This window comes from Perna viridis, chromosome 4 (genome assembly GCF_037379345.1).
Source record: "Perna viridis isolate PV_CMFRI_1.1 ecotype Kerala chromosome 4, ASM3737934v1, whole genome shotgun sequence".
Taxonomy (NCBI): domain Eukaryota; kingdom Metazoa; phylum Mollusca; class Bivalvia; order Mytilida; family Mytilidae; genus Perna; species Perna viridis.
In genome coordinates this window covers 17,748,600-17,776,238 of record NC_142448.1, presented here as the reverse complement: position 1 = coordinate 17,776,238, position 27,639 = coordinate 17,748,600, and the positions used below count along the sequence as shown (strand labels likewise).

General features: G+C 32.9%; 1 protein-coding gene across 3 annotated transcripts in view; it reads right to left on the bottom strand.

The window, feature by feature from the left end:
• Nucleotides 1–24,042, bottom strand: part of LOC148619131 (uncharacterized) — a 30,897-nt gene extending 6,855 nt beyond the window's left edge. Inside the window, exons 1-13 of one of the 3 annotated variants that reach the window (XM_088578703.1) lie at nucleotides 23,667–24,040; nucleotides 22,354–22,667; nucleotides 20,572–20,726; nucleotides 20,009–20,142; nucleotides 16,626–16,776; nucleotides 13,790–14,351; nucleotides 13,039–13,273; nucleotides 12,429–12,583; nucleotides 11,724–11,964; nucleotides 8,329–8,522; nucleotides 5,882–6,779; nucleotides 4,987–5,163; nucleotides 2,580–2,700 (exon numbers count right to left, since the gene is read on the bottom strand). In XM_088578703.1, coding sequence (XP_088434829.1) covers nucleotides 2,580–2,700; nucleotides 4,987–5,163; nucleotides 5,882–6,779; nucleotides 8,329–8,522; nucleotides 11,724–11,964; nucleotides 12,429–12,583; nucleotides 13,039–13,273; nucleotides 13,790–14,351; nucleotides 16,626–16,776; nucleotides 20,009–20,142; nucleotides 20,572–20,726; nucleotides 22,354–22,667; nucleotides 23,667–23,946 — 3,617 coding nt within the window. In that variant the 5' untranslated portion in view covers nucleotides 23,947–24,040. Of the gene's footprint in view, nucleotides 1–2,579; nucleotides 2,701–4,986; nucleotides 5,167–5,881; nucleotides 6,780–8,328; nucleotides 8,523–11,723; nucleotides 11,965–12,428; nucleotides 12,584–13,038; nucleotides 13,274–13,789; nucleotides 14,352–16,625; nucleotides 16,777–20,008; nucleotides 20,143–20,571; nucleotides 20,727–22,353; nucleotides 22,668–23,666 lie in introns of all 3 variants that reach the window. The other 2 variants (XM_088578702.1, XM_088578704.1) reach the window with 2 other exon arrangements.
• Between the last annotated feature and the right edge of the window lie 3,597 nt (nucleotides 24,043–27,639).

Here is a 27,639-nt window from a genome sequence, read left to right as displayed (position 1 = left end):
ATGTCATGTTCATTCCAAATAGTAATAATATTATATAGTATTCATTTGAATTGGTAAAAATGTAATATCTTTAGAATTAGTCACAATTATTTACTTGTTTGCATGTAAACAAAATTGTAAAACAGTCTTTTCACTGACATTTAGCTTTAGATCAAGACCTAATTTGTTAATTTCTACTAAACTTCCACTGAAGATCCATCATTTAAGAACATAAATATTTTTTTCATATTCATCAGCTTCCATCTTTGCTTTACATACATGTATTGTGCACAGGTAAATACATCTAACTCATAATGAACACTATTAATTGTCAATATGAAACCCTTGATTAAAACACCTTTCTGATTTAGATAGTAATCAGCCAGGTGTAAAAATTAAATGCTTATTAGGAACAACTGTTACATCAATCAAAATATAACATAAGTTCCTTGTATTACTGGAACAAATATAATACTGAAGGAAAAAATATTCCGTGACAAAAATTCTGCAGAACATATATTATTATAACATTGTTTCTTTTTGGAATAAATATTATTAGGAACAAATATATGTTGACAACAGTAAAGACATCTGCAGCAATTATGAGGTTTTTGTCCTGTATGTATTTAAAACTCTCCCACAAAGAAATCAACAAATATATGTAACAGTAAAGATATCTACAGCAATATAAGGTTGGAGATTTTTGTCCTGTCTGTATTTAAACCTTGTTTAAATACAGAAAACACCAAATACATAAAACAGTTACAGTAACATGAGATTTGAGATTTTTGTCCTGTCTGTATTTAAACTTCTCCAACAGATAAAACATCAAATATATGTAACAATAAAGACATCTGCAGCAATTATGAGGTTTTTGTCCTTTCTGTATTTAAATCTCTTCCACAAAGAAAACACCAAATACATATAACAGTAAAGACATCTACAGCGATATGAGATTTGAGATTTTTGTCCTGTTTGTATTACAACCTCTCCCACAGAGAAAAAACCAAATATATGTACAGCTGATCACTTCTAACCTTTCTTAAATTCTGTCAGAATCTGTAAGGAAAACTGTGTGACTAATATAAATTAGCAAATCTGATTAGGAAAAAAAAACTTTTTTCATTTCAAAATTTATATTGAATTTCCAATAAAATAGAGCTCACTGTGATCATCATTCCACAATCACTCAATCATGGTTCATTTTCCAACATTCAGTACTCATGGCTCAGTCACTCATCGTTAAAAAATAATCATTGTTTACATGTATAATTTCTGTTTACATTCAGTCATAGACCTGTCATTAAATTAGATTATTTAATTATATAATTGAAGGTCTTTGTTTCTGTTCTAAGTCTAAAAACGGTAACGGACAACTTTCAGATGCTCGATTATTCTCACTAAGTTCAAGATTGGGAAAGCAATTTTTGAGTGACTGTACTGTTAAATAACTTTAGTTTAACAGGGTCTCAAATCATTCCATGAAAAGCTAAAATTGACAATATTTGCCTTAAATGTGTGACTGCTACCTATATATTTAGGTTAAAATGCAATTTTTTGCAAAGAATATGAGTGTGAGCACTACACCAATATGGTCTAAAATAAATGTAGAAATTGTAAATATTAGTGACTGTGACTCCTGTATTTAAGCAAAAATTCTAAAAAAAAATCTGCAAATGTATAATTGCAAGCACTATTAATTTCCATAAAAGTCTAAAATTATTGACTAAAATGCTAATTTTTTTCAATACTATTATTATGCGGGTGGCTGCAACACATGAATTTGAGTCAAATTTCTTTAAATTGACATATTTCTGCAAAATGTATGAGTGACACACTTGAAATTTCCAACACGGTGTAATATTATTGACTAAAATGCTAATTTCTTTGTTGGTGACAGTGACACATATATTTCAATCAAATTCTTCAAATATGTCATATTCTTGCGAAATGAATGGATATGAGCAATTTCAATTTCAAGATGGTCTAAAATTAATGACTAAAATGCTATTTTTTTAATATAACTAGCATGTGGGTGACTGTGACACATATATTCCAGTCAAAATTCTTCAAAAATGTCATATTCCTGCAAAATGATGAGTGCCAGCACTTTCAATTTCCATGAGGGTAAAAAATTAATGACTAAAATGCTAATTTATTTTAATATACTGGTAACTATTATGTGGGTATCTGCAACACAAATATTTAACTCAAAATTCTTTAAAAATGTCATATTCTTTCAAAATGAATGAGTGTGAACGCTTTGAAATTTCATAAAGGTCTAAAATTTTTATTGCAATGAAATTTGGATGGACAGAATAATGGACAGAATGATTAGTGGATAAGGTGATGCCAATATATCGGGTATAAAGAATGTAGAGAATATAGAAATGACTGAATGCACATTAATAACTCCAGTATTCTTGTGCAGACAGATACACATGTAGCACTATATAATATTAGCAGAAAGCAGTCATGACAACAGTATTTCTTAATAAGGAAACTTGAATCAGCTAGTTTTTTGATAAGCTGATAGGAATAGGAATAATATTTACTCAATTACATCACTTTACTGTAGTACATCAGCATATAACACTTACAGGAACCTCTTGTCTGCTGTATGTCTTAGCATGTGTATTTTCTTTGTCTTTAATGTTGTAAACCTCTTCGGACAAACATCACACACAAATGGTTTAACTCCAGTATGTCCATACATATGTGCTGCAATAAAAAAAAGGTTTAATCTTTTACACTGCAGGTTCAAATGTATTGTATTTTAGAACTTTGACCAGGCGTAGTTTACCTCTGGATATTCCATAGAGCAATAATTTAATTTAGTTTGCATCAAGCTTCATGTTTGTTTGATTTTCTTTTAGCAAACCAGTTTATAATGTATAATCTGGCTTGGTACTATGATGTCATTACCAAACCATTTTATATTGTATAATCTGGCTTGGTACTATGATGTCATTACCAAACCAGTTTATATTGTATAATCTGGCTTGGTACTATGATGTCATTAGCTAAGCAGTTTACATCGTATAATCTGGCTTGATACTGTGATGTCATTACCAAACCATTTTATATTGTATAATCTGCCTTGGTACTATGATGTCATTACCAAACCAGTTTATATTGTATAATCTGGCTTGGTACTATGATGTCATTAGCAAAGCAGTTTACATCGTATAATCTGGCTTGATACTATGATGTCATTACCAAACCATTTTATATTGTATAATCTGGCTTGGTACTATGATGTCATTACCAAACCAGTTTATATCGTATAATCTGGCTAGGTACTATGATGTCATTAACATTGATTGGTTCGTACTCTTCCATCCAAATAATTCCAAACAAAATAATTTTTGAATTACAAATTACTTATCAATATTAGGAATGTCATACACTAGAAATCAAATAAGGAATGTTCCTAATTTTTAAACAGGATATACTCAATAATCTGTTTTGGGCAAGTTTTCATTTTTTATTAACTGCTTTGGGGTTTATAACAATAAACTGCCACAAACCAGGTCATTCTGTATAACTAGTTCAATAATTAAGGGCATAACAAACCTTGTCTACTTCTCAGTAAGGTAATAATACAAATGACTGTGATTTATTTTACTGTATAGTGTCTTTTTTTGTATTTTGTTTTGCTGGGTATAGTATTTGAAGATTTAAAAAAAGGGTGTGAAAAATTTGGTGTTTCTAAATTTTTGAAGATGATAAGAGGTGCACCAAGTAGTTTAGCTCGATTAAATATTTTGTGGAATTTATTTTTGCATTTTTTGAAAGACTGCTTAAATATGGCAAAATCAGCATATCATGAGAATAAGATGCGCTGTATAGTATTTCATTGTCGTTTACAATGGAATTTTACTACTAATAATGAACACTGATTGTACAAATCCACAATTTTAACAGTCACAACCCTAAACATACATCGGAATGGACTGATCATCTAAAGATGAACAATTTTAGAACCATCCTATCTTTGTAAATAGTTCTAATTAAATGCTCCAGAAGGACCTAGATGGTAGAGAAGTCCAAAAATTAGTAAAATGAAAATAATATATTGTATGTTTTAATTTCTAAGTTTTTCCATCCATAAGATAGATACTTTATTTGTTAATTTAGTCAGTTTTCAACCTGTAGATAAACAAGTAAGATTTTGCTGCCCTTAAATTTAAATTAATTGAAACAAAATTAATAAAGTATGTAACATGAAATAATGATCTTAGTGAAAAAAAACCCAATATTTTCTATAAGTTGACCAGAGAAACAGAATCTTACACAGTTACTCATGAGATACAACATTTCTCCACACTTGCTTAAATAATTCTTAAAATGAAAAATAGTGCTAGAATTTTCAGGAAATACTGGCACATTAATACAGTTTCAAATTCATCATGAGCATCATACATATTACAGAAAAGAATAAACCACTAACATCGATGCTAGCTTAAAATGCCAATCCATAACAGAAAAGCAAAAAAGCAAGCCTTATTTTCCAGCTAATGGTATGTGTTAAATTTTCATCTATTTTGCTATAATTTGTTTAAAAAAATGTTTTTGCCAGTCTTTCTCAAACTTAAGTCATTTTTTAAATGTAACTGAAGATTTTCTGCTGGTTTGTACAGAGATACCCACAGTATAACATGAACCCCTATGGGACAACTTGGTGAAAATTCTACTTGCCAAAATTGAAATCTATGTTGTCCTTTTAAAATAGTAAATGCATGTTTAAAAAATAAAAAAAAATTGGTTGTCCTCCACGCAAGGATAATTTAATTTTACCTTGTCTAAATGGTAGTTTCACTTGTCTTAGGCAATAGGGCAACCTTAAATGTTATATCCTGATACCCAAGGTGGAAAATAACATACAATCTGCATTATTCAGTATGTGAGAAAATCCATGAAACATACAAGATATCAGTGTTATTTTTTTACCAATTTACTCATATTAAAATGTCCACGTGACTCATGATCTACAATCATCCTTACTTCTGTATCTTACAGCTCCTTTTATACACTTTCCACACACTTTACATCTATATTTAGTTTTGTTATCATATTTTATTTTCTTTAACTCTAAATGTAGTTCTTTGCATGGTTCTATGGATGTTGGAACGTCATCTGTTTCTTTGTCTGCTTTCCAATCTGGGTCATTTTCATCAGACACTTCTTAGAAAAAAAATAGCTTATAACATTCAGATCATTATTTTAGTACACATACATATACATCATTATGTCTGAAAGCTTATCATCAAATTGCTACTTGTGAATTCCTAAGCTTCTGGAACAAGGTTGTGTTGCTTCAAGATTGAAGTCATTACTGTAAAAGTTGCATCATGAACTCATCAATTGTTACAGCATATCAATCTGCATCATGAAAGGCTTGTTCTCCATGTCATAATTTTATATGCTTTTCTCTTTCGTTTACCCTAGACTTGACATTTTATGATATTTGTAGAAAATCAGAGGATGCTTACCCTGCCACAGCACCTGGTCCATGCTCCCAGTTTTTAGTAAAGTCTGAGTTGCTCATTTAATTTTGTTTCATTGTACATGTTATTTTTAGTTATTTTATGTTCTTTGTTGTGTATATCTGTTTTTCCATGACTAGTCCTTATCCTTGATATTTTTCTGCTCAAATTTTCGTCCCCTTGATTACTCCTTCTGGTTAAATTGATTTATTTATATCATTACTCATGTGATCTTTATTTATTAATTATATGTATAGGTTGTTTGATGTTTTAAAAGAAACATTTCATTTCCTGACACATTGCAAATCTTACATTGATAGAAATGGTGGAATATTTTGTATCTTGTGGCAAATTTTTATCATTTCTTTAATTTCATCAAACAAAATGTTTTACGAGATCTATACACTACAAACCTGCATCATCATCTCCCTCTTCCTCTTCCTCAGGCAATATTGACCTGACAGCTGATAAGGTTACTTCATCTGACAAGACCTTACTATAACTTGTTTGTGTCCGCCTGTCATCATATTTAATTGATGGTTTGACACTGGGATCATTGACCTTTGTCTGGGGAGGGTCAGGCAGTGTGACTAGAACTGTTTGGTTGGATGAACCATCATGGATAGAAGAAATACTAGGAGGTAAACCATCGTTTCCACCAGAAAAACTAGATGGTAAACTGTCATGGCAACTAGAAATACTATGTGGTAAATCACCATGGCCACTAGAAATACTCTGTGGTAAATCATCATGAATAGGGTTGTCAGTAGAGCTGGTTGTTGTATACTGGTGCTCCTGGGTTACTGCACTAGAAAATATCTTCTGTTTGTCCACAACTTCACTATTAATACCTAAGTTATCTACAGTTATCTGGATATTGTATTGTGATAATGATGAAGGTGGGTTTCCATCCAAAGTTTTGTCTCCATGGCTACCTTCAGTCTTGCTACCCTTAACAATATTTTCCGGTGCCACAAAAATGTCAGAACCCTGTCTTTGTCCGTCTTGAGACGACTTGAGTTCATCACTTCCAGTATGTTCTATGTCATGGTGTTTGTTCAGTCCTCTACCATTAGGACTTGATGGATCAGTACTTTCTGTCTCCGTAACACTTAATTGTTCTGTATGTTCAATTTCTGTTGCCATTTCATCCCCTGAATCATCAACTTCAGTCTGAGCAAAAGAATCACTCATATCCAACCTTTTACTTTTAGATGCTTTGTCATTTTTATTTAAAATGGTTTGGTATTTCTGGAGTACTTCTTCTCTGGACAGGTTACTATTTCTATTGCTTGGTTTAGGATTCTGAATCTAGAAAACAAACACAATGTATAATATAATTATCACTCTATACAGGTTTTCAATTTGTGGAATAATTGAACTGTGTTATACAAATTATGACAGTATACATGTTATTCATTGTCAATAGGCTGCCAAGTGAATGTTCATGCATAAGTCTGTCAAGTCAATAAAGGGATTATGTGCATTGTCCCATTTTAGGCTATAAAAAAAGGTCCATAACACAAGAATGATACAATCATATACCAGGTAAGCTATGAAAATCAATACACACTCTCCTCGTGATGTGGTATAACCTCTACATTATCATTTGTGGAGTGAAGACATGAAACAATGTTGACTTCCAAAGAGGAGACAAGAAGTCAATGTAAATAAATCAGCTTCAGTGCAAGGTAAAATAAGAAAAAGACTTAAATGCAAAGAACATGAAACATGCATTTATTTGTGTAAAGAGTAGAGACAAGAAATTGGTGCAAATAAACCTGCTTTAGTACAAGGGAAGGTATAAAAAGATTTAAATGTAAATAACATGATACATGCATTTACTTATTCACAGGTGTATGCTATAGGTAGGAACTGTATCAACTCATTGCAAACAATAGGACAGTTGTTGGGATTCTGTACATGTTCAACAAAATCACTTAATATAAGAAATTTTTTTAAAAATATGTATAATGTATTATTGCTACATATATTTATTTACACTTGTCTTGTATGTTTTGTCTACAAAGATAAGTGTTATAATGGGTAATGAAAGTTAGAATCAATTGCATTCAGTGGTGTTGGAAGAGTAATATACAAAAGAAATTTATCCCTCTGTGTAATACTGATGGAAGGTTGGTGACCCCTATCACTATAATCCCTCTACTTAGCAAGGATATAGAATAAAAAAGCCTTTATTTAACCTTTTTTAAAAAAAGTAAGGGCCATAACCCTCTAAATTCACCAAATCATTCCTTTTGTTGTATGAAACATTATGGTACAGTTTCATAAAGGTCCATACACTTTAACTCATGCTATTGTTTTGAAATAAGAAAACATTTGTTTTTTTCCTTTTAAGCACTAACTCCTAAACTGTTCAGTTCATAACCCTGAAAATCGATCCCAATAGTATATCTTCCCCCTGGGTGATTCAGATGAAGAAATATATTTTTGTCATATTAGATTAGAAAAAGTTTCTGATAGATATGGCGTAATACTCATTTACACACAGGATGAGCTTTAAATTCATATACCTTATAAACACTCTGTTCTAAATACTGTGAAAGTACTATCGTTTGTGAGTACCAATTTTCCTGATATTCGTGGGTTGGTCAAACCACGAAATTTGGTTACCAACAAAAAGGAGTTTAAATTGATATGTATATACATACTGAAAACCTCAAAACCATGAATTCAAGAATCCACGAACTTGTGTTTCATCCCTAATCCATGAAAAATGGTATCATCAAATTAAATTACTTTCAGAGTAAACAATTTAATGATCCAGTCCACATGAGAATGAATACAACACCATACCCTCCACAAATTATTTCTTATTTAATAACTTGCTTAAACTTACCATCTCTCTCAATCTATGGAATTGTTCAATTCTTTGATTAAGATCATATTTGATGAACATATTGTTTTTTTTAGACCTAGGTAGTTTACAACAGGTTCTAACAAATTCTTCACAACTTTCCTTCATTCCGTGCCAGATGTATTTCCCTCCAAGTTTCTGTAGTGTATCAGATTGGCTAGCATGAGGTTTTTCATCTGCAATGTAAATAGACTACTTTCATTTATAACTGTTGCTGGTTGGAGATATTCACCACTTACAGAGTGTATTTATATAAATTTAAACACATACTATGATTGTTTGTTTGTTTGTATGTTTGTTTGTTGGGGTTTAACGCCCGAGCAGCAATATTTCAGCTATATTCAGGCGATGAACATGAAGTGGATGATAAAATGAACATGAAATGATGATGAAGTGAAAAATGGGATGGGACACAAGGATAATGGGGTCGACAAATTTTGATTGCCATTGAAAATAGGGAGAGGTTCGGAGGGTCGGGCAATTTAGCCTCCTATGGCGGAGCCCTATGGTTCCTACTCCGGAAGAATACCACAGTAGGGTTTTTTAACGTGCAAGGAATGTGGCATCTTTCCCAACACGGTGCACCATTATGGTTTGTGGTCAGGTTTTCCGTATTATAGCCTGACAACCCCAGCATGTAACACGCCAGGGGTTCCCCATTCCATCACCTGGGGCACACAACCCAGGTGCTCTGTGGGCAGAGCGCCCTAGCCCCCGGGTAGGGTTCTGAGCACTATTTAGTCGCCTTTTACGACAAGCTTAGCGCTGCTGCAGGCCTATTCTTTTGACACCCGGATTTGCACGGGTCAACACATGCTATGATGATTTCAGTAAGGAATGTCCTTTTAAACCTGAGATAAGGATGCAGGTGAACTTATAACAAGAGGCTCCCAAAAGCCTGAATCGCACACCTCGTTAAATTTTGCCTTTTTAAGGGCAATATGAATTTAACAAGGAGTTGTCCAACAATTTTTACTCAAGACTTTCGTAGGATACATCATAAGGATCATTTCTTTAATTGAAAGTTTCTACCTATCATCTTTTTGAAGATATTGGTTGAAAACTAGAACTAGAAGCTCTAGAGAGCCTGAATCAAAAATAGTCTTTATAGCTTTCTTTAGCTGGACTTTTGACCTTATTGTACTATTGTCACAAAAATCATTTAATCAATACAGAGCATCTTACTTATCCACCTGGGTTACACATTATATAATAAATCTCTAATTGTCATTTTTTCTCTTTATGGGCATAACTCCAACATTGAGCAACAAATTTTTATGAAAATTTCAGCATAGGTCGGTCTCACCATGCTGATCAATTTTTACCGTCACAAAATTAGGCTAATCCCTTTGGTTTTCAAGTTATTTCAACAAGTTGTCAATTTTTATAAGTGGTGGCCATGTTTTCAACAGATAAAAAATTGTTAAGGATGTCCTAACAAATGTTCATGCGATGTCTGGTTACAATCCATCCTACAAGTTGTCTAAGAGAAGATTTAAAAAAAAAAAAATCCATTTCAAGACTCATAACTCATTCATTTGTCAATGGATCTTTCTGAAAATTTCAGCATTCACGTACATATAGGTAATCCCATCATTTACTTAAACCCAACTGTTTTTGAGTTATTTGCATAATTCTTCAATTTGACCCCTATGGTCTATTTTTAGAAACAAAGGCCATGTTTTTCACAAGATCAAAAATATAAATGCATAGATTGCTAAACATATTCTACATAATATTCATGTTCAAGTTTTGTTTTAATCCATCGATTAGTTTCAGAAGAGAATATTTTCAAAGTTGGTAATGTAAAATTTTGGGGGAAAATCCATTTCAGGTCTCATAACTCATTCATTCTCGAACGGATCTTTCTGAGAATTTTGGCATAGGTCTACCCCATCATGCTGAACAATTTTACTCCTACTAATTTTCAGCTAAACCCAATGGTTTTTGAGTAATTTGTATAATTCTACAATTTGTCTCCTATGGTCTATTTTTTATAACGGTGGCCACATTTTCTCAAGATAAAAAACCCTCACACATAGATTGTTAAAAATACCTTACAAAACATTCATGCAATGTTTGGTTACAATCTATTGAGTAGTTTCAGAGGAAAAGATATTTGAAAAAGTTTACGAATGATGATGGACAACAGACACATAGTGATGGCAATAGCTCACAGTGCATTTTGGCCAGGTGACCTAAGAAAAAAACTTCATTTTTCACCTTTCAAGGGCAATAAATCTTTCAAACTGAAAAACTGATTTATTCAACGGGTCATAGTTTTCCTTTCCTTGTTTGTCTACCCCGGACTTGACTTTTTATGAGCAACTTGGCGGGTATTTCTAGAAAAGCAGAGGACGCTTACCCTACCGGTGCACCTGGTCCATGCTCCCAGTTTTTAGTGGAGTCAGAGTTGCTCATTTACTTTTGTTACTTTGTATGTATGATTTTAGTTACTTAATGTTCTTTGTTGTGTATGTCTGTTTTCCATGTCTGGTCTTTGTCGCTGGATTACATTCTTTTGATTACCGCTATAACCTTGGTTCCCTTGATTACTCTTTCAAGGAGTTGTCTGACAACTTTGATCCCTTGAAGACTTTTCTAGGCCTTATAATAGGATCATTTCAGCAATTGAAAAACTTTGGTTACACCTAACAGTTTTGGAGATATATGTATATGCGAAAAACTACTGTATGACCCTTATGTTCAATTTCGTTTGTAACAGCAGCCATGTTTTTTGCCGGATCAAAAATCCCCATTTCAGTTCTATGCAGGATATCCAAGGAACATTCATACAAAGTTTGGTTTCAATTGGTCCAGTAGTGTCAGAGGAGAAGATTTTTGGAAGAAATAGCATTACAAATAGCAAAAAAAAAAAAAACGTCCAACAGGGCAATAACTCCAACATGGCTCAACAGATTAAAACAAAAATTTGACCACAGATAAATCTCAACATGCTAAACACTTTAACATGTGTCATAATTTTGGCTTAACCTAATGGTTTTGGGGATAAATGCAAAAGACTACTGTCTGACCCCTATGTTCTATTTTAGTAACGGTGGTCATATTTTTTAGCTGGATTAAAATCCCCACATCAGTTCTATGCAGGATAAAGATATAACTTTAAAAATAGCAAAAAATGTTGAAAAAGGGCAATAACTTCAACATAAAAGTATGAAAGGTAAATTTGACCAGATAGATCTCATCATGCTGAACACTTTTACCCTATGTGAAAAACTATTGTCTGACCCCTATGTTCTATTTTTAGTAATGGCGGCCATGTTTTGGACGGATCAAAAATGTAAACACAACTTTACAAACTTTTAGAAATTATGTAAATTTACTTTGTAAGAGTATTTAATTCCTCCATGTCATACCTGTTGCTATATGGGCATCTCTGATAGCATTTTTCTGTGCTCTAGCAGCTATCTCTACACACACATCTTCATTTCTATCAGGCTTATGGTAATACAACTGGCCAGACTTAATGACAAACCATTTAGACAGTAACTCTATCAGCTGACTTTTGTTTGGAGGGATTGTCTGTCCTAGTTTTCCTTTCTGAAGATATTTTACCAGAAGACTATAGTTCTCCTCAGCAAGCTTCGCTCTTTTCTCCTGTTAAAGTAATGATTTCATTTAAATCAAAAGTATAATGTGACCAAGTGGGGCTTGATGGTATTTGATGTCCCAAAGAAAACATGAATGTGGAAATTTAATTTAATTCAAACAATAAAGATCTACAAAATAAGAACAAAGAGATATATCATATAAATATGCATAAAAAATAAACAGCTTGTCCACAAAAAGTATAAGCCATCAAAACAAAAAATTTTTTTCAAATACACAGAAAGTATGTCTGAAAGAATTCACGGATTTTACAGTTACTTTTTTTTTCTTGAGATATGTCTAAATAATTTCATTTTATATCAAAGAAAATCAGAAACCTTAACTGCGGCAAATGCAACAGACAAAAACTTGGACTTAATGTATATTGGTTTGACACTGGTGTATGTGATTATAGAACAGAATATGAGTAGTGCTCAACATAATATAAATATAAATGTATGCAAGTTACTAACATCACTGAAGTTGTAGTCATTTCTGACCATTTCACTGCTTATAGATTGGTTACACTGTACACAAGACCTGACAAAAGCCTCACAGTCAACAGCCATAGTCTTCCAATAAAAGGGAGATAACCTCTCCTCCATCTGTCTAGCATTGGCATGTCTCCCTAAACACCAAATAAGGGAAGATTAAACATGCTTTAATTCTCTATTTAATAAAACAACATTGAATCCTAAAATGCTATAGTGTCCATTTTGATAATATAATAGTGTATCATATTAATATTTTTCTCCATTTTTTTTTACAAAAAAGCCAAAAAAAACAAAGATTTTTAATACAGAGACATGCGGAAATTAATTGCCTACATATTAATTAAATTAGAACAGTATTTAACTTAGGACTGTTTCAGTAATAAATTATAGGGGGGTCTGGGGGCACTTTTTATTTGACCCCATCATGCATACCATTTTAATTGATTATTATCTTTCTTTGTTAAGGCTCACTATCTAAAATAACAACCATCCATCAAATTTTAATAGAGGTGCCTCCCGGCCCCCCTCACAATTAATTCATGAATAGCCCTAACTCAAAATGAATGAAATTGAGACCTGATAGTGTTACCTTCAGAATCAATATGGTAGTGTTCTAGAATGTAGTATCTCTCATCCTGTCTAAGAGGTACAGCTTGACTAGACATCTTCCACTTATGGTACAGAATATCCTTTTCTAGGTAATGCCTCTCTGCGGTCTTACGTACACTCCTCTTCAAATGTTCTGTAGTTACACCAGAAGCATATTTCTTATCCTTAAGATATAGAACAACTCGCTCATAGTATGCATCTGTATCATCACATTCCTGTTAATTATTTAAAATTCAGATACCAGTGTGAGTCCACATAGATTAACAAAGCTCATGCTCATTTACCAGTATTCAACTAATTAAACAAAATAAATTTACATCTAATTTATATAAATATAAACATCATTATAAACTTTACTTGTGACCACTTCACTGCAACTTATATTTAAAAAAAATCACAATTTATATTCTATGTACTAAAAGTGCTGAGAGATATTATCACAAAGCATAGCTCAATGATATAAGGTATTTTCATATACATGTACTAGCAACCTATTCAAAAATTAGAAACATTCCTTATAATTTAATTTCTAATAGAATTCAGTAGAGAAATCAAGAATGGATTCATAATCATAACATTATTTTGTTTGGGATTCTTTGCATCACTGACTGGGGACCAATCAACATTAATGACAACACCGTACCAAACTAGGTTATACAAAAGAGCCTGGTTTTCTCAAAAAGAAAAGCCAGTCAGAAAGATTGTTACAAATCAAATTAAATTAAATTAACCATTAACTCTTGATTGCTTCCATCCGTATCAAGTAACTTTCGACACCACTGTAATTCTTCTAATGACAGATCTCCACCATTACTACTGTTATCCATACTGGTTCTATGGGTTTTAGACCATCGCTTACACCTGGAGCCATATGGGTCTGCCTCATCCTCTACTTCCTGTCTAAAGCCACTGTCTGTCAGATCTACCTCATCCTCTACTTCCTGTTTAATCTGAACCTCAATTGGGTTATCTGCATCATCATTGACAACTATAGAGTTTCTGTCATTATTGGTGGAACCAGTTCTGCTGTTTACTGACTTATAAGGTCTAGCAGCTGTTAATCTAACAGGAGTGGGTCCAGTTGAAGTATTTGGTCTATGTCTTGTCCTTGTGGAAGCAGTTTTGAGTGTGTCTGAATCCTGACTAATGTTTACAGACCCCTTGTAGCCTTTATAAACAGACATTAAAGAATTAAGAGAATCAATTTTCTTATCAATAGTAATGTATGTGTCACTGGTCTGGAGACTCTCTGCTGTGGTCTGGTGAGTCAGGTGTTCAGGAATCCTCAATTCTCTGAAGTTTAAAAAAAGTAACACTTAAACCAGGATGCAAACATTAAGAAATGTAAATATTCAGATCTCTTGCTAAATGATAGCAGCAACATCAGTAAGAGCTTTGCAGAGCACAGCATGATACAAATGCAGCTGTCCAAAGCTGAACAGTTGGGGCAATTGTGGATGCCATATTATTTTTTGACACACTTAAACATAGGGACCTACATTTCCTTATGGACACAAAACTGGTTTAGACACAATAAGCACAAAATTTGAAATTTAATTAAAGCTGCATTAGCTGCCAAATTTGTTCAGTTCTGATTCTACTGAATTTTGGTAATTCAATGAAATAAGTTAGTAGTAATGCAATTGAAGCAATAAATGCTGATAAAACTACAGAATATTGTGAAAACAACGTTTTTTTAATCAAAGATTGATAGCTTTGATCTGATTATTTTTCGCCACTACTTCCGAAGATTGCAAACAGGGCAATCACCTGGGTTAAAAATACTTTCACCTTGGTAAAAAAAAATAACAATAATGGATACAGAGGTAAGCATGTGTCTTGTTTACATTTCATTTCATCTATTTCTTGACTAGTTTTCAAATAAATAATGACAACTACTGACCATATTTGTGCCACATTATATCACAATACGTAAATTACAAAAGGAACCTTGTGTAATATTCCAACTTCTTTCATTTACGGCTTGAGTACATCGGTCTTCCTTGCAGTTGATTAACCACTTTCACTTTGCAATCAGAATTTCTTTAAAGAATCCACCCTTACAGCACATGCACGAATGAAGGTCACCAGAAGTTACATGCATACGAATTTATCAAGGTTGACTTTATGTCTTGCAAGACAATAAATGTATTGACACCCATTTCATGTATTTAATGCATTTTGTTTGTGGATATCAAATAAAATTATACAGGAAAAGTACAACTTAGTATAAATAATTCAAAGGTATGGCATATTTCAACAGAGACAAAACTATGAAAATGACAGCTGATACAGCTTTAAAAATTTTCAAAATTGGACCAAAAGTAAAAAAGTTTTATGTTTGGGGGTGCCCCTTTGACCCTTATATATTTAACTTGAAAACGGTAAGAGATATCTGAAATCAGATTGAAAAATACAGACAGGAAGTTGACAAGGACACTCCAATAAAAACAAATTATCGAAAATGGACAAAAAATTTTAAAGTTGATTTTTTAGGGTGTGAACTCTTTGACCCCTAATAATAACTCAAACAATGTAAGTATTTGATTCCTGATTGAATAACGCAGGCAGGAACTTTCATAAGGAATCCAATAAAAAAAATTAAAAACAGGACTAAAATGAGATTGTCAATTTTTGGGGGTGTGACACTTCTGATTCTTATACATTTTGTACATGTAACTCGAAAACAGTAAGTGATATCAGAAATCTGATTGAAAAATACCGGCAGGGATTTTCATAAGGAATCTCCTATAAAAAAAAAAATTCAAAATTAGACCAAAAATGAATATATAGATTTTTTCTTATTGGAATAATGCAGGCAGGGATTTTCATACAAAATCCAATAAAGGATATTTTCAAAATTAGACTTAAAATGAAATACATTTGTAGTAGGTATTGTTTTGGTGTAGCTCCTTTGACCCCTTACAACTCGAAAACATTTATAGATATCTGAGATCTGATTTTCGTAATGAATACAATTTATAAATTTTTCAAAATGACCAAATATTTTTGAACAAATTTTTGGGCATGGCCCAATACTCTAAAACAATCAAAGAAAAGCCTTCTCCGTAAAAAATTTCAAAACCAAATTACAAAAGGGACAGACTGACATCTGAATCATAAAAATCAGATCAACAATAAGCTTTTTCTATCAAAATTCTAATGAGAACACATATTTTTCCCCTTTTAGCCTGTTATTTCCAAAAGGGGTGGGGCAAAAACCTCCAAAAACGATATGACCCTCTGCCATGTCCATAGGAACAATGTGTCAAAATTTTAAAAAGACTGGACAAGTTTTACTCAAGTTTTCTTAAATAAACTTAAGTTGATGGACTGCAATGCCAATGACAGGGTAATACAATTATATGACCGAGAAAAAAAAAATTGCAGTCCTATAAACAAAAAGGATACAATGTGAAGCATTTACTCCATCTCTGTTAAAATCTGCCATGTTTGGCATTAATTGACATTATTAACCTCCTGACTTGTCCTGTCTGTGATATATTTTAACTGATTAAATAACTTGTCTCCAAAACCTGACAGTATAAACCAATTCTGAAGTCTTACCTTCCATAAGTAAGGAAAGCAGGTGAATATTCTGACTGTCTTCCACGAGAAATTCTGTGAGGTAACAATGCAAAGTTTACACAATTCACCCAATCAGAATTACTGCTTACAAAGTGATTCATTGTTTCTTCAATTTCTGCCCAAGCTACAGCTGAAAAAATACTGACAATTACAACTAACTGTATAGATTTCATGAAACTTCATCTTATTGCTCAAAATAATTATATTCATGCATTGTTATTTAGACCTACCATAGTTTTCTTTCAACCTTTTTACCAATCAAATAAGTTGAAATTTTCACCAATGATGCAAAATTTCATTTTGTAACTTCTTCCCTAACTTTCATGTGCATGTTACTGAACAATATACAAAATAAAACCTTAGCATCAAAACCACGTACCAAAAGACTAGGATTAATATTTCATTTATTTCACCTCATTTTTACAGAAAATTCTGAATCTAATACAGATTCAATATATATTTATTACAGATATATTCTTTATTCTCTATTCTTTATTGGCACAAACACAATTACAATAATTGGCAAAGGCCCATATAATTGATACATAAAAGTGTAACATATATAGTAGCAGTATACATGTAAATAGATTATTAATTAAATGTTATCAGAAGAGATATTTGTTATGAAATAAAAATTTTTCTGATAGAAAAAATAATATCTAAAAAATTAGTGATAATCTTTAGTGTAGTATACGAATGAGTGAGTATACATTGTTTCAGTGTGTAGTAATTAATTGAATCAATATCTTTTTTGAGGATATTTGATAATTTGTATATAAATTGACTTCTAACTCTGGAGTATATGAAATACACACTATATATTTTCAACATAGGATTTGATTCCAGGCAACAACTTGCACTTTGACAGCTTGGTTTATATTTTAATGGTATGGTTTTGATATTTTGCCACAGCCTTTATATACATTTTGTAGGTAAAATTTGTTGCAGCCATATATGACAGTCAAAATTCTAGTGAGATATTGACATAAGTAATTAATTAACAGTTTTCAATGGCAAAAGTAATAATTGTAACATTTAGTATTTACAGATACATGTACGTACATGTAGCAAATAGTGAATTATCCTCTTGTATAAAAAGGTATGGAATTTAAAAAAATATTTGTATTTAATTATAAAAAATACTTGTATTTTTTGTGTGGTTATAATGCATATACATTTTTACTTAAGTTGGAATGCAGAAATATCACTATTGGGCATTGGCTCACAGATTTCTTGTTTCATTTTGGTTTAGCTTAGTGTATGTTTTATTTATGTTGTATATATTTCCTGATCAGTAAGAAGTTGTAGTACAGCCATATTAAGCACCTGATAATTTTCCTGTATAAATGCTGTACAGCACAAGGTGCTTTCATTTTTCAAAGCAATGAAGAAATAGACCTTAATGAAGCTATTAATGGAGAAATGGGTTGGACACTACTTACTGCAAAGCACTGAGTAGTCATGTGTAATTAGACATTTGTCTAGATGTCTTAACTATAGGCTCTACAGAGCCTGCATTACTCACATGGCAACTTTTCATTTTTTGCAAAAGTGGCCATATGTTTTCTTTGATGAAAACTCCTAACACTCATATCTAAGGTACAATCATATCAACTTTCATTGAGTTCAGTTCAGTAACAATATTGAAAATTGCAAAAAAATATAGAAAAAGAACAATAATGCCAATATCAGTTCACAAATTTCAAAGATAGCTAATTGGTGTACAGGTAGATTTCACCATTCTGAACATTTTAAGCTGTGTCTAAATCTGGCTAAACCTAATGGTTTTGGAGATATTTGTGAAAAACTACTGTTTTACCTCTATGCTCTATTTTTAGTAACAGTAGCCATGTTTTACATGAATAAAAAAAAACCAGTCATTTTGTGCAGGATACACTAAGAAATAATCATGCCAAGTTTGATTCTAATCATCAGGTAGTTTCTTAGTAGAAAATTTTCAAAAATACGAAAAAGGAGAAATAACACCTAAAGTCAGTCAATGGATATTCACGAGAGTTTGTTCATAGATACATGTTGATCTCATCATGCTCAACACTTTCACCCAGTCAAAATTTGGCTAAACCTCATGGTTATAAAGATATTAACAAAAAAACTACTGTTTGACCCCTATTTTCTATTTTATTAACTGCAGTCATGTTTTTCCTGGAAAAAAAAAAACAAAAGTTATTTTGTGCACAACACCCTAATGAGCAATCATGCCAAGTTTTGTTCTAATTGGTACAGTAATTTCAGAGGAGAAAATTTTTGAAAATTATAACATTAAAAATGGTAAATATATATGAAAAAGGGTAATAACTCCTAAATCTGTCAATGGATATTCACAAAAAATTGTACACAATTAAATCACATCATGCTAAACACTTTTACCTCATCAGAATTTGGCTAAACCTTACAGTTTTGGAGATATTTGTGAAAAATTGCTGTCTGACCCCTCAAGTTTCCTTTTTGAGTAACAACTGCCATGTCTTTTCATGGATCAAAAAACCCAATGGTCATTTTGTTCAGAATATCATAAGAAACGATCATTACAACTTTCTATTTAGTAGTTTCAGAGAAAAGAAATTACTCCTAAATCTGCCATTGGATATTCACATACACAAATAGACCTCACCATGCTAAACACTATTACCCTGTCAGAATTTGACTAAACTTTATGATTTGGAGATATTTACAGAAAACTACTGTCTGACACCTATGTTCTATTTTTCAGCTAAGGCAACCATGTTTTTTGACAGACCAAAAATCTAAATGCTGCCTAAGTGCAAGATCTAAATGCTGCCTAAGTGCAAGATACACTAAAGAACATATGTTCAAAGTTTCATATAACTCCCCTCAGCAGTTTAAGAGGAGAAGTTTTTATCAGATGATAACAAAGAAGGATGTCAAGTGATGGCAAAAGCTCACTCTGGGTTAGGTGAGCTAAAAGTGTGAAATTTTATGATAATTCAGAGGAAAATGCAGTTGTCAATAAAAAAAATCAGTGTTTTGAATATAGAGTGTTATAAAACTGTGAGAGAATGACTTTAACTCATACAGTAATTGTGCCTTGACTGACTTTTGTAAATTTGTTATTTTTCTGAGGCATAAAACATAATACTTTAAGATTATTTTATGATAAAAAATGTATTTTCCCCTAATGTCTTATGTATGTAGACCATGATAAAAAGTTATTTAGATTTACATAAAATATTTCCCAATAGTCTCTTGTGATTAACTCCATTCATTTGTATGTATATAATAAAAGTTTTTATAAATTAGAGCATGCCTTCATAGTAAACTACCATGAATTAATGAATTGAAAGTTCAAACACACAAACCAACAACATAGACAACCAATTTACCTGTCTGGGGAACATTTCCATATCTAATTTCAATGTCAATATTAGAGGCTGACAAGATGTCTGTTCTTGGCGGTATTAAAATATTACCCTCATCCTCTGCCTCTGGCAATATTAGTTTGTTCATCACACCAAATCTGTAAAACATTAGCAATATACATGTATCCTGACATTTCAAATTCAAAAAGACTCAAAAACTGTGTAGATATGCATGATGAAAACAATTACAAGGTATCAAAGTTCATATAATAAAACTTAATACATGTAAAATATTCTATTCCATTTTAATTTTCATATACTGCATAAGTACATACCAGTGCATGTATATTTGAACTTTTATTGACCAATATATCCAGTCTTTCAGTTCATATCCTACTATGTTTAAGTGTTTGATAGTCTGGTAAGCCAGTACAAAGACACATACTTTTCAAAAAGCGTTTTGGACTATTGTTAATTATACATGTTACTGAGCTTGAGCCCTGCATCTGGCATATCAATAGCCTATAAAATCTCAATACCTTAAGTTTATGCAGTGCCAAAAATGTTTCCACCATTATGATACATACCTGCAGATAAGATTGAGGAGAACATGAGTTACAACAGTTGGTGACATTGTCTCTACGATGGCTGCCTCGGGCCACAATGACATTACATCCATAAATACCAACACATGCTTCAATCTTCCATTACATGGGTAAGGACCTAACAACCTAGCTTCAACCTGTTAAAATAACTCCAGTTAAACTGTATGTAAAAATACAAGTAACAATTAACCATGTCTACTGTACAAATGTAAGACATATAGATTCTCCATCAGTAATGAGTGTTTTAAATTATTTCTAAACTCTAGATGGTAAAATTAAGATTTCCAACATGTGAGCTATAGAAAACATGTTAAAATCCTAATTTTACTATAGAAATTGGAGAAATAATTTAATCAAGAAAAGAGAATCAGTATCTCCCATGAAGTCCCTAGAAAACTTGTTAAAAGTAAAATGGCCCAAAAACTCTCACTGAAATTTAATCACTGTCCTGTGGTTAAAAAGTCACATACATTTTTAACCATAGGCTTAGAATGGGAGAAAATATGTTACATTATGTTTTTTTTTTTAAATCACAGAATCAGTATATACATGATCAAGTACATGTGTAAGACATAATACTATCCTGATGAAATCTTCTTATACTGTAGAAATTATTTCACATTAATTTTTTTCTGAAGGATATTATTTCACAATGAAAAATTCTCCACACCTATTAAATTGTTTCCTCTACTAGAAAAATGATATATACAATTTATTATGAAAAAGCTAGAGGTGTTCCTAATTGTATACAGGACATTGATACAGTATTAAATAATATCCAGAAAATAGTTCACACAGGGTGAACAGAAATCATAATTGTACATAGGATATTATTTCATACTTATTAAATATCCTGAATTATATTCAATATAATTCATATATGAAGAGTGAACAGTATCCTGAGTATAATTCACACGTGAAGAGTGAACAGATTTCATTTTCTTGATAAAATGGATAATATTTATCATTTAAATAATATCCTGGATGAAACATTCCATGAAATATTCTCGAGGATACCTATAAATATCTGAAAACATCCTGGATGAAAATTAATATCTAAAAGCATCCTGGATAACATGTCATATCAAAAACTTTCCAAATTGCTAACACTTATAATACTGTGAACTATTTTTACCCCACAAAAAAAACCTCAAGCCCCACCTTTTTTATAGTACCCCTAAAGAAAACCTTTTCAGACACTTGTATGTTTAATCATCATACGGTTGGGTTAGGAAACAATTTAATAGCCATGGAAAACATTTAATTATTATAAAATATCCCCGTATTAAATCTGATATTATTTTTTTCCTGTGAAAAGTATTTCAAACAGAACACAATTGGATGTTACGCATGTACAGTACTTACATATATACATATATTGTATGTAAAATGTTTGCTAAGAATTACAGCAACATCTTGGTAGTGCAATGCCATTTATTTACATTTCTGAGAAATAACAATAATACTGAAGTTTCAAGATCTGCTGATTTAATAAATTTAACCTTAATGATGCTTACCCTACCGGTGCACCTGGTCCATACTCCCAGTTTTTAGTGGAGTCCGAGTTGCTCATTTACTTTTGTTACTTTGTATGTATGATTTTAGTTACTTTATGTTCTTTGTTGTGTATGTCTGTTTTCCATGTCTGGTCTTTGTCCCTGAATTACATTCTTTTGATTACCGCTATAACCTTGGTTCCCTTGATTACCCTTTAATGAATTCTAAGGCCCTTGAAATAAAAAAAAAAATATGTAAACAACTTACAATATCCCAGAAGTGTATGGGATCAAACTGTTGTTGTTGAGTTGTGATCCAGCTGTCACTGAAAGATACTCCAGACAGATCTGATTCCATTGGTATTTCAACTCTAACTTCCTCTTCATTCTTGGTTACCATACCAACAACCTCCATTAAACTGTTGTCCCTTTCCAACATGTATCTTTTAGCTGTTTGTATTTCTGCTTTGTGTCGACAAGCCTTGCATTCTTTAAGATATTCCTTTATACCTTGACAAATTCCAGGCCAGTAGAATTTCTCCGATATTATATTCAGCAATTTCTCTCTACCAAGATGCATTCCTATAAAAACAAGCATTTTATCAAAAGGTCACCAGCATTGGGAAAACAGTTTTATTCTTTGTCAGTTCATGTTCAGTTTGAGACAAAATCCACTTAAGGATGCTGATTTTACATTAAAGCTAACAAGGTTAATAAAGGCAGATAGAAAGGTTATACAGACAGACAATATTGTGATACACTCAGACTGACTGAAGGGTGATACAGACAACCGCTAAAATGTCTGTGACACAGACTGACAGAAGGATATATGGAGAGTCTGAAGGAATCTGATGGACAAAATTCTTAAAATTGGAATGCTAGGCATTATAAAACTTTGACCCCAAGCATTATGATAGCATGTAGTCATGAATTCTTTTCATTGGTTTATAAAGACTACTGAACATTGAAAATATATACCAGTGAAATGCAAATGTAAAAATATTAGGGAACAAATACTGCAGTTGGGCTGTTGTAAAGGTCATTAAGGTCAATTTTATTTAATGTCTGTGAATACAGATAAGTCAACAATGAGTCAACAATTCATATTAGGTCTGCAGAGCTTTTTAACTGACTGCAAGATTTATTATCATTTGGCTAGTATGAGAATTTCACATTGTCAATATACAGGCTTGAGGGCAAGGATTTAGCCCAATTTTCTGTATAACCCCCTTGCTAGGGGAGATGCCTGGACATATGAGGGACTGGAACCCACAGCTGTGTTGGCCTTGTAATTACAAGTCTAGTGCTAAAGTAAACCACTCTAACACCTTGCCCCTGGTTGGACAATATTTACAATGCATTTGCAATTTGAATTTGATTTGTAAATATGGTCCACCACGGAAAAAAATGTTTCTTGTGTTAGAAAGGAGTCAGGGATAAGAAATAATGTGAATGTCATTTGATCCTATTACATACTTGATAAAACCGGGGTAGAAAGGTTGTGTACTGTAATCCTAGAACCAGGGCCATTTTGCCATTTTTTTTACATAAAAAATGATTCTAGAGCAAAGGCATTTATACCTTTCTTATTAACATGGTATTGATTGAAAACTCTACGTTGATCGTCTGGTTTGTAAACAACTTCTTTTTCATGAGTTACATTTTCTTCATCTGTGAAAATAAAATGTAATTTATCTTCGCCATCGAGCTGTTCCAGGCGGAACGATTTTGCCCTCTTTCTGATGTTCCGCTTCTCATTCTCTGCTTTCACTGATGGAGGATAGGCATCGTGTTTCATATAATGAATCAGGTAATCATAGTTCAGACCATTCTTACAAGTCCTAGGTTTCTTTGGAGGCATAGTTCCTGTCAATGGATAAATGATTCCTATTTGATCTACTTCCTACACCGCCATATTGCAAAAAAAAAACACCGTTCTGTCCAAGGGAGAGAACTATTTTTGCCAAGTGGTTTATCGCGGGCTTTTTAAAAAAATATATTTCAAAGCAGTTCATACCTTGGATTAATTCAGAGACCATACTTACATGTCTATGGTTAATTATTGTTTATTTGTAATACAATGACTCATTTGGATTAAAAATCGGTTCTATAATTAATTATAAAATCCTAAACACGGAAAGGAAGAGTAATCAAGGTAACCAAGGTTATAGCGGTAATCAAAAGAATGCAATCCAGGGATAAAGACCACACACGGAAAACAGAAATACACAACAAAGAACATAAAGTAACTAAAATCATACATACAAAGTAACAAAAGCAAATTAGCAACTCGGACTCCACTAAAAACTGGGAGTATGGACCAGGTGCACCGGTAGGGTAAGCGTCCTCTGCTTTTACAGAAACACCCGCCGAGTTGCTCATAAAAAGTCAAGTCCGGGGTAGACAAACGAGGAAAGGAAAACTATGACCCGTGGAATAAATCAGTTTTCATGGTGCAGATGGATACACCATAACGATCCACGAGTTCATGATGACGACCATAAAAGTTCTGTAGTGATGACTTTGAACAATCTTGTAGCAACATAACCCAGTTCCAGAAGCCTATTTGTTAGAGTTCTAGCGCGGTACAAAAAGTCTGCGTAGTTTCGGCAAGCTCTGGCATAACGTACGAGTTGTGATATGAACACTCCATACGCAGGTGCTGAAGGGATGTTGCCACACATGAAAGGAAAGTTGAAAAGTCATCACGTTTGTCGTAAAGTTTGGTCAATAGTTTTCCTTTACCATTGATTTCTAAGCGTAGGTCAAGATATGAGGCTGACTTCACAGTGTCTGTAGTATCCTTTATCTCAAGTTCTTTGGGGTAGATGCGATGTATCAAATCCCCGAATAGCAAATTGTCTCAAGTGGCAAATTCTAATGAAGGCTATATATGGTAAGCCAAAGTGAACAAAAATGTCTATTTATTAATATGTATAAATAATTATAACCTTTTATAATTCATTTATAAATATTAATCAATATTTATAAATATGGCAATTATAAATATTACTAATCCAATTATAATTATAAGTAAATAAATTAAAATATTTATAAATAAATCATAAAGTGTCGGACTATTTTACAAGATTCATGTAAATAGCTTGATAGATGAGATTCGCTATTTTGAATAATTTGAAATAATATACAAATAACTGAACTGATAACAATATTATATTAATGCCACAAAAGAATACAAGATAATGGTGTGTAAAGGCAAGTTGTGATTCTCAAAATATGTTTAGGAAAAGATGAAACTGGCGTAGAAGCCAAAGCTTAAAGTCAAGCTCAAATATAAGAAAATAAAGTATGGCAAATAAAGTTAGAATTTTGCAGTCATTGGAAGTCTTAAAAAGGTACATTGGTAATTTTAAATTTGTCTTATATCAAATTTTGAACGTACTTTAATACATTATCAAACTAATTTTCTCCGTGAAAAAAAAGAGTTTTTCTCAGCATAATTAACACTTTTAAACTTCAAAACTAGAGACAATTTTTGATAAATTGTCATGTCCAAAAGTCTACAGAAACCACGCCGTTGGTCAGTTAAACTCTATTTGTTTGTTTGTTGGGGTTTAACGCCCGAGCAGCAATATTTCAGCGATATCCAGGCGATAAACATGACGTGGATGATAAAATGAACATGAAATGATGATGAAATGAAAAATGGGACGGAACACAAGGACAATGGGGTCGAGAAATTTTGATTGCCACTGGAAATAGGTAGAGGTGGGTAGGGTCGGGCAATTTAGCTTCCTGCGGCGGAGCCCTATGATTGCTACTCTGGGAGAATACCACAGTAGGGTTTTTTAACGTACGAGGAACGTGGCATCTTTCCCAACACGGTGCACCACTATGGTTTGCGGTCAGGTTTTCCGTATTATAGCCTGACAACCCCAGCATGTGACACGCCAGGGGTACCCCATTCCACCGCCTGGGGCACACAACCCAGGTGCTCTGTGGGCAAAGCGCCCTAGCCCCCAGCTAGGGTTCTGAGCACTATTTAGTTGGTTTGCTGTGAAGATCCATGGACATTTCCCCGTCTTTTACAAACGTAGTAGTATCCAAAAATGTGATTTTAGTGTCAGAAATTTCATGGGTGAATTTGATTGATGGACTAATTGTCACCAATACTTATCTCCCAATAGTTGTCATCCAAAACATTATACTAAAAGCATACCATACAGTCAGGCACTTCGAATTCGGCGTATTTGTTCTTCTGACGATACCACCAACAAAAGTCTAGATGAACTCCGTAGTCATTTGTTATTTGCGTGGCTATAAATCAACAGATATAGATCGGGGATTTGAACGTGCTAACAAAATCAGCCGTAAAGATCTTCTCGAGTACAAACCTAAGAAAAGAACAAAAGGGTCCCTTTTGTACTTACGTACCATCCAGCCTTTGGGAAACTCTCGCAGTTACTGCATTCATTTTGGAAAGACATTCAAAAACACCCCAAGCTCTCCAAGCTCTTTCCGGGGGCCCCGGTCCTGGCATTCCGTAGACCTAGGAGCCTAAGAGATGCCCTAGTAAGAGCAGAGATTTCATCTCAGTCCAAACAAAATACAACGGGCCAGTGTCGACCATGTGGAGATAAGAGATGTAAGACCTGTACCCAGATGCTGCACATCAAAACTTTTAAAAGCTACTGCACTGGAAAGGAATTTGCCATTTTTTGCGACGTAACTTGCAAAACCGAAAATACCATATACCTTCTCCAGTGCCGATGTGGTATGCAGTACGTTGGCGAAACAGAACAACCTTTCAACAGGCGTATGAATGATCATCGCAGTGACTACAAATGCAAACCAGACCTCCCTCTAAGTCGCTATCTAAGATCTGCCGGACACACCCAGGAGGATCTCCACAACATTGTTGTGACGATCATATAACATAATAAAAACTGGTCAAAATGTAGAAGAGTATCTCGGGAAAGCTTTTGGATGAAGAAATTGCAAACAACTTCTCCAGATGGAATTAACGAGAAAAAATAATTTATTTTTAGGTCTTGGATCTAAGGCTGGGACAGCACTACTTGCTATACATCAATACGCCGTACTACTATATTTGGACTTTTTATTTTGTTTAAATTGTTTTCCACAGTTAATTGTAACTTTGATAAAAAGACCCTCTTTGTTATTTTCATTCAGGCTCCTCATCAGTTGCTTATGTGAGCCTTTGATAAAGGTACAATCACCCACAGCGTACGCGATTCAGCTTCTGAATCTGTTTTGATTTTGAACTTTGTGAGTTTTATGCTCATATAGTTTTATGCTGAGGAAGGATATCTGTTATCCGAAATATTCAATTTAAATTTTACCATCTTCCGGTGATGTTAAACATATTTAGACGTTTATTTTATTTATTGTTATGTTTCGCATCGTTTTTAACGATCCATCACCCCGTAAGAGTGACTGATGACTATTATTTAGACGATTAATTATATATATAAGTCTCAGGATGTGACGACTCTATTCGCTACACTGCTCCATCGGATCAAATTGATACAGGGAAGATATGTAAACGTATAGAAAGGTCTGAAAAATTCCC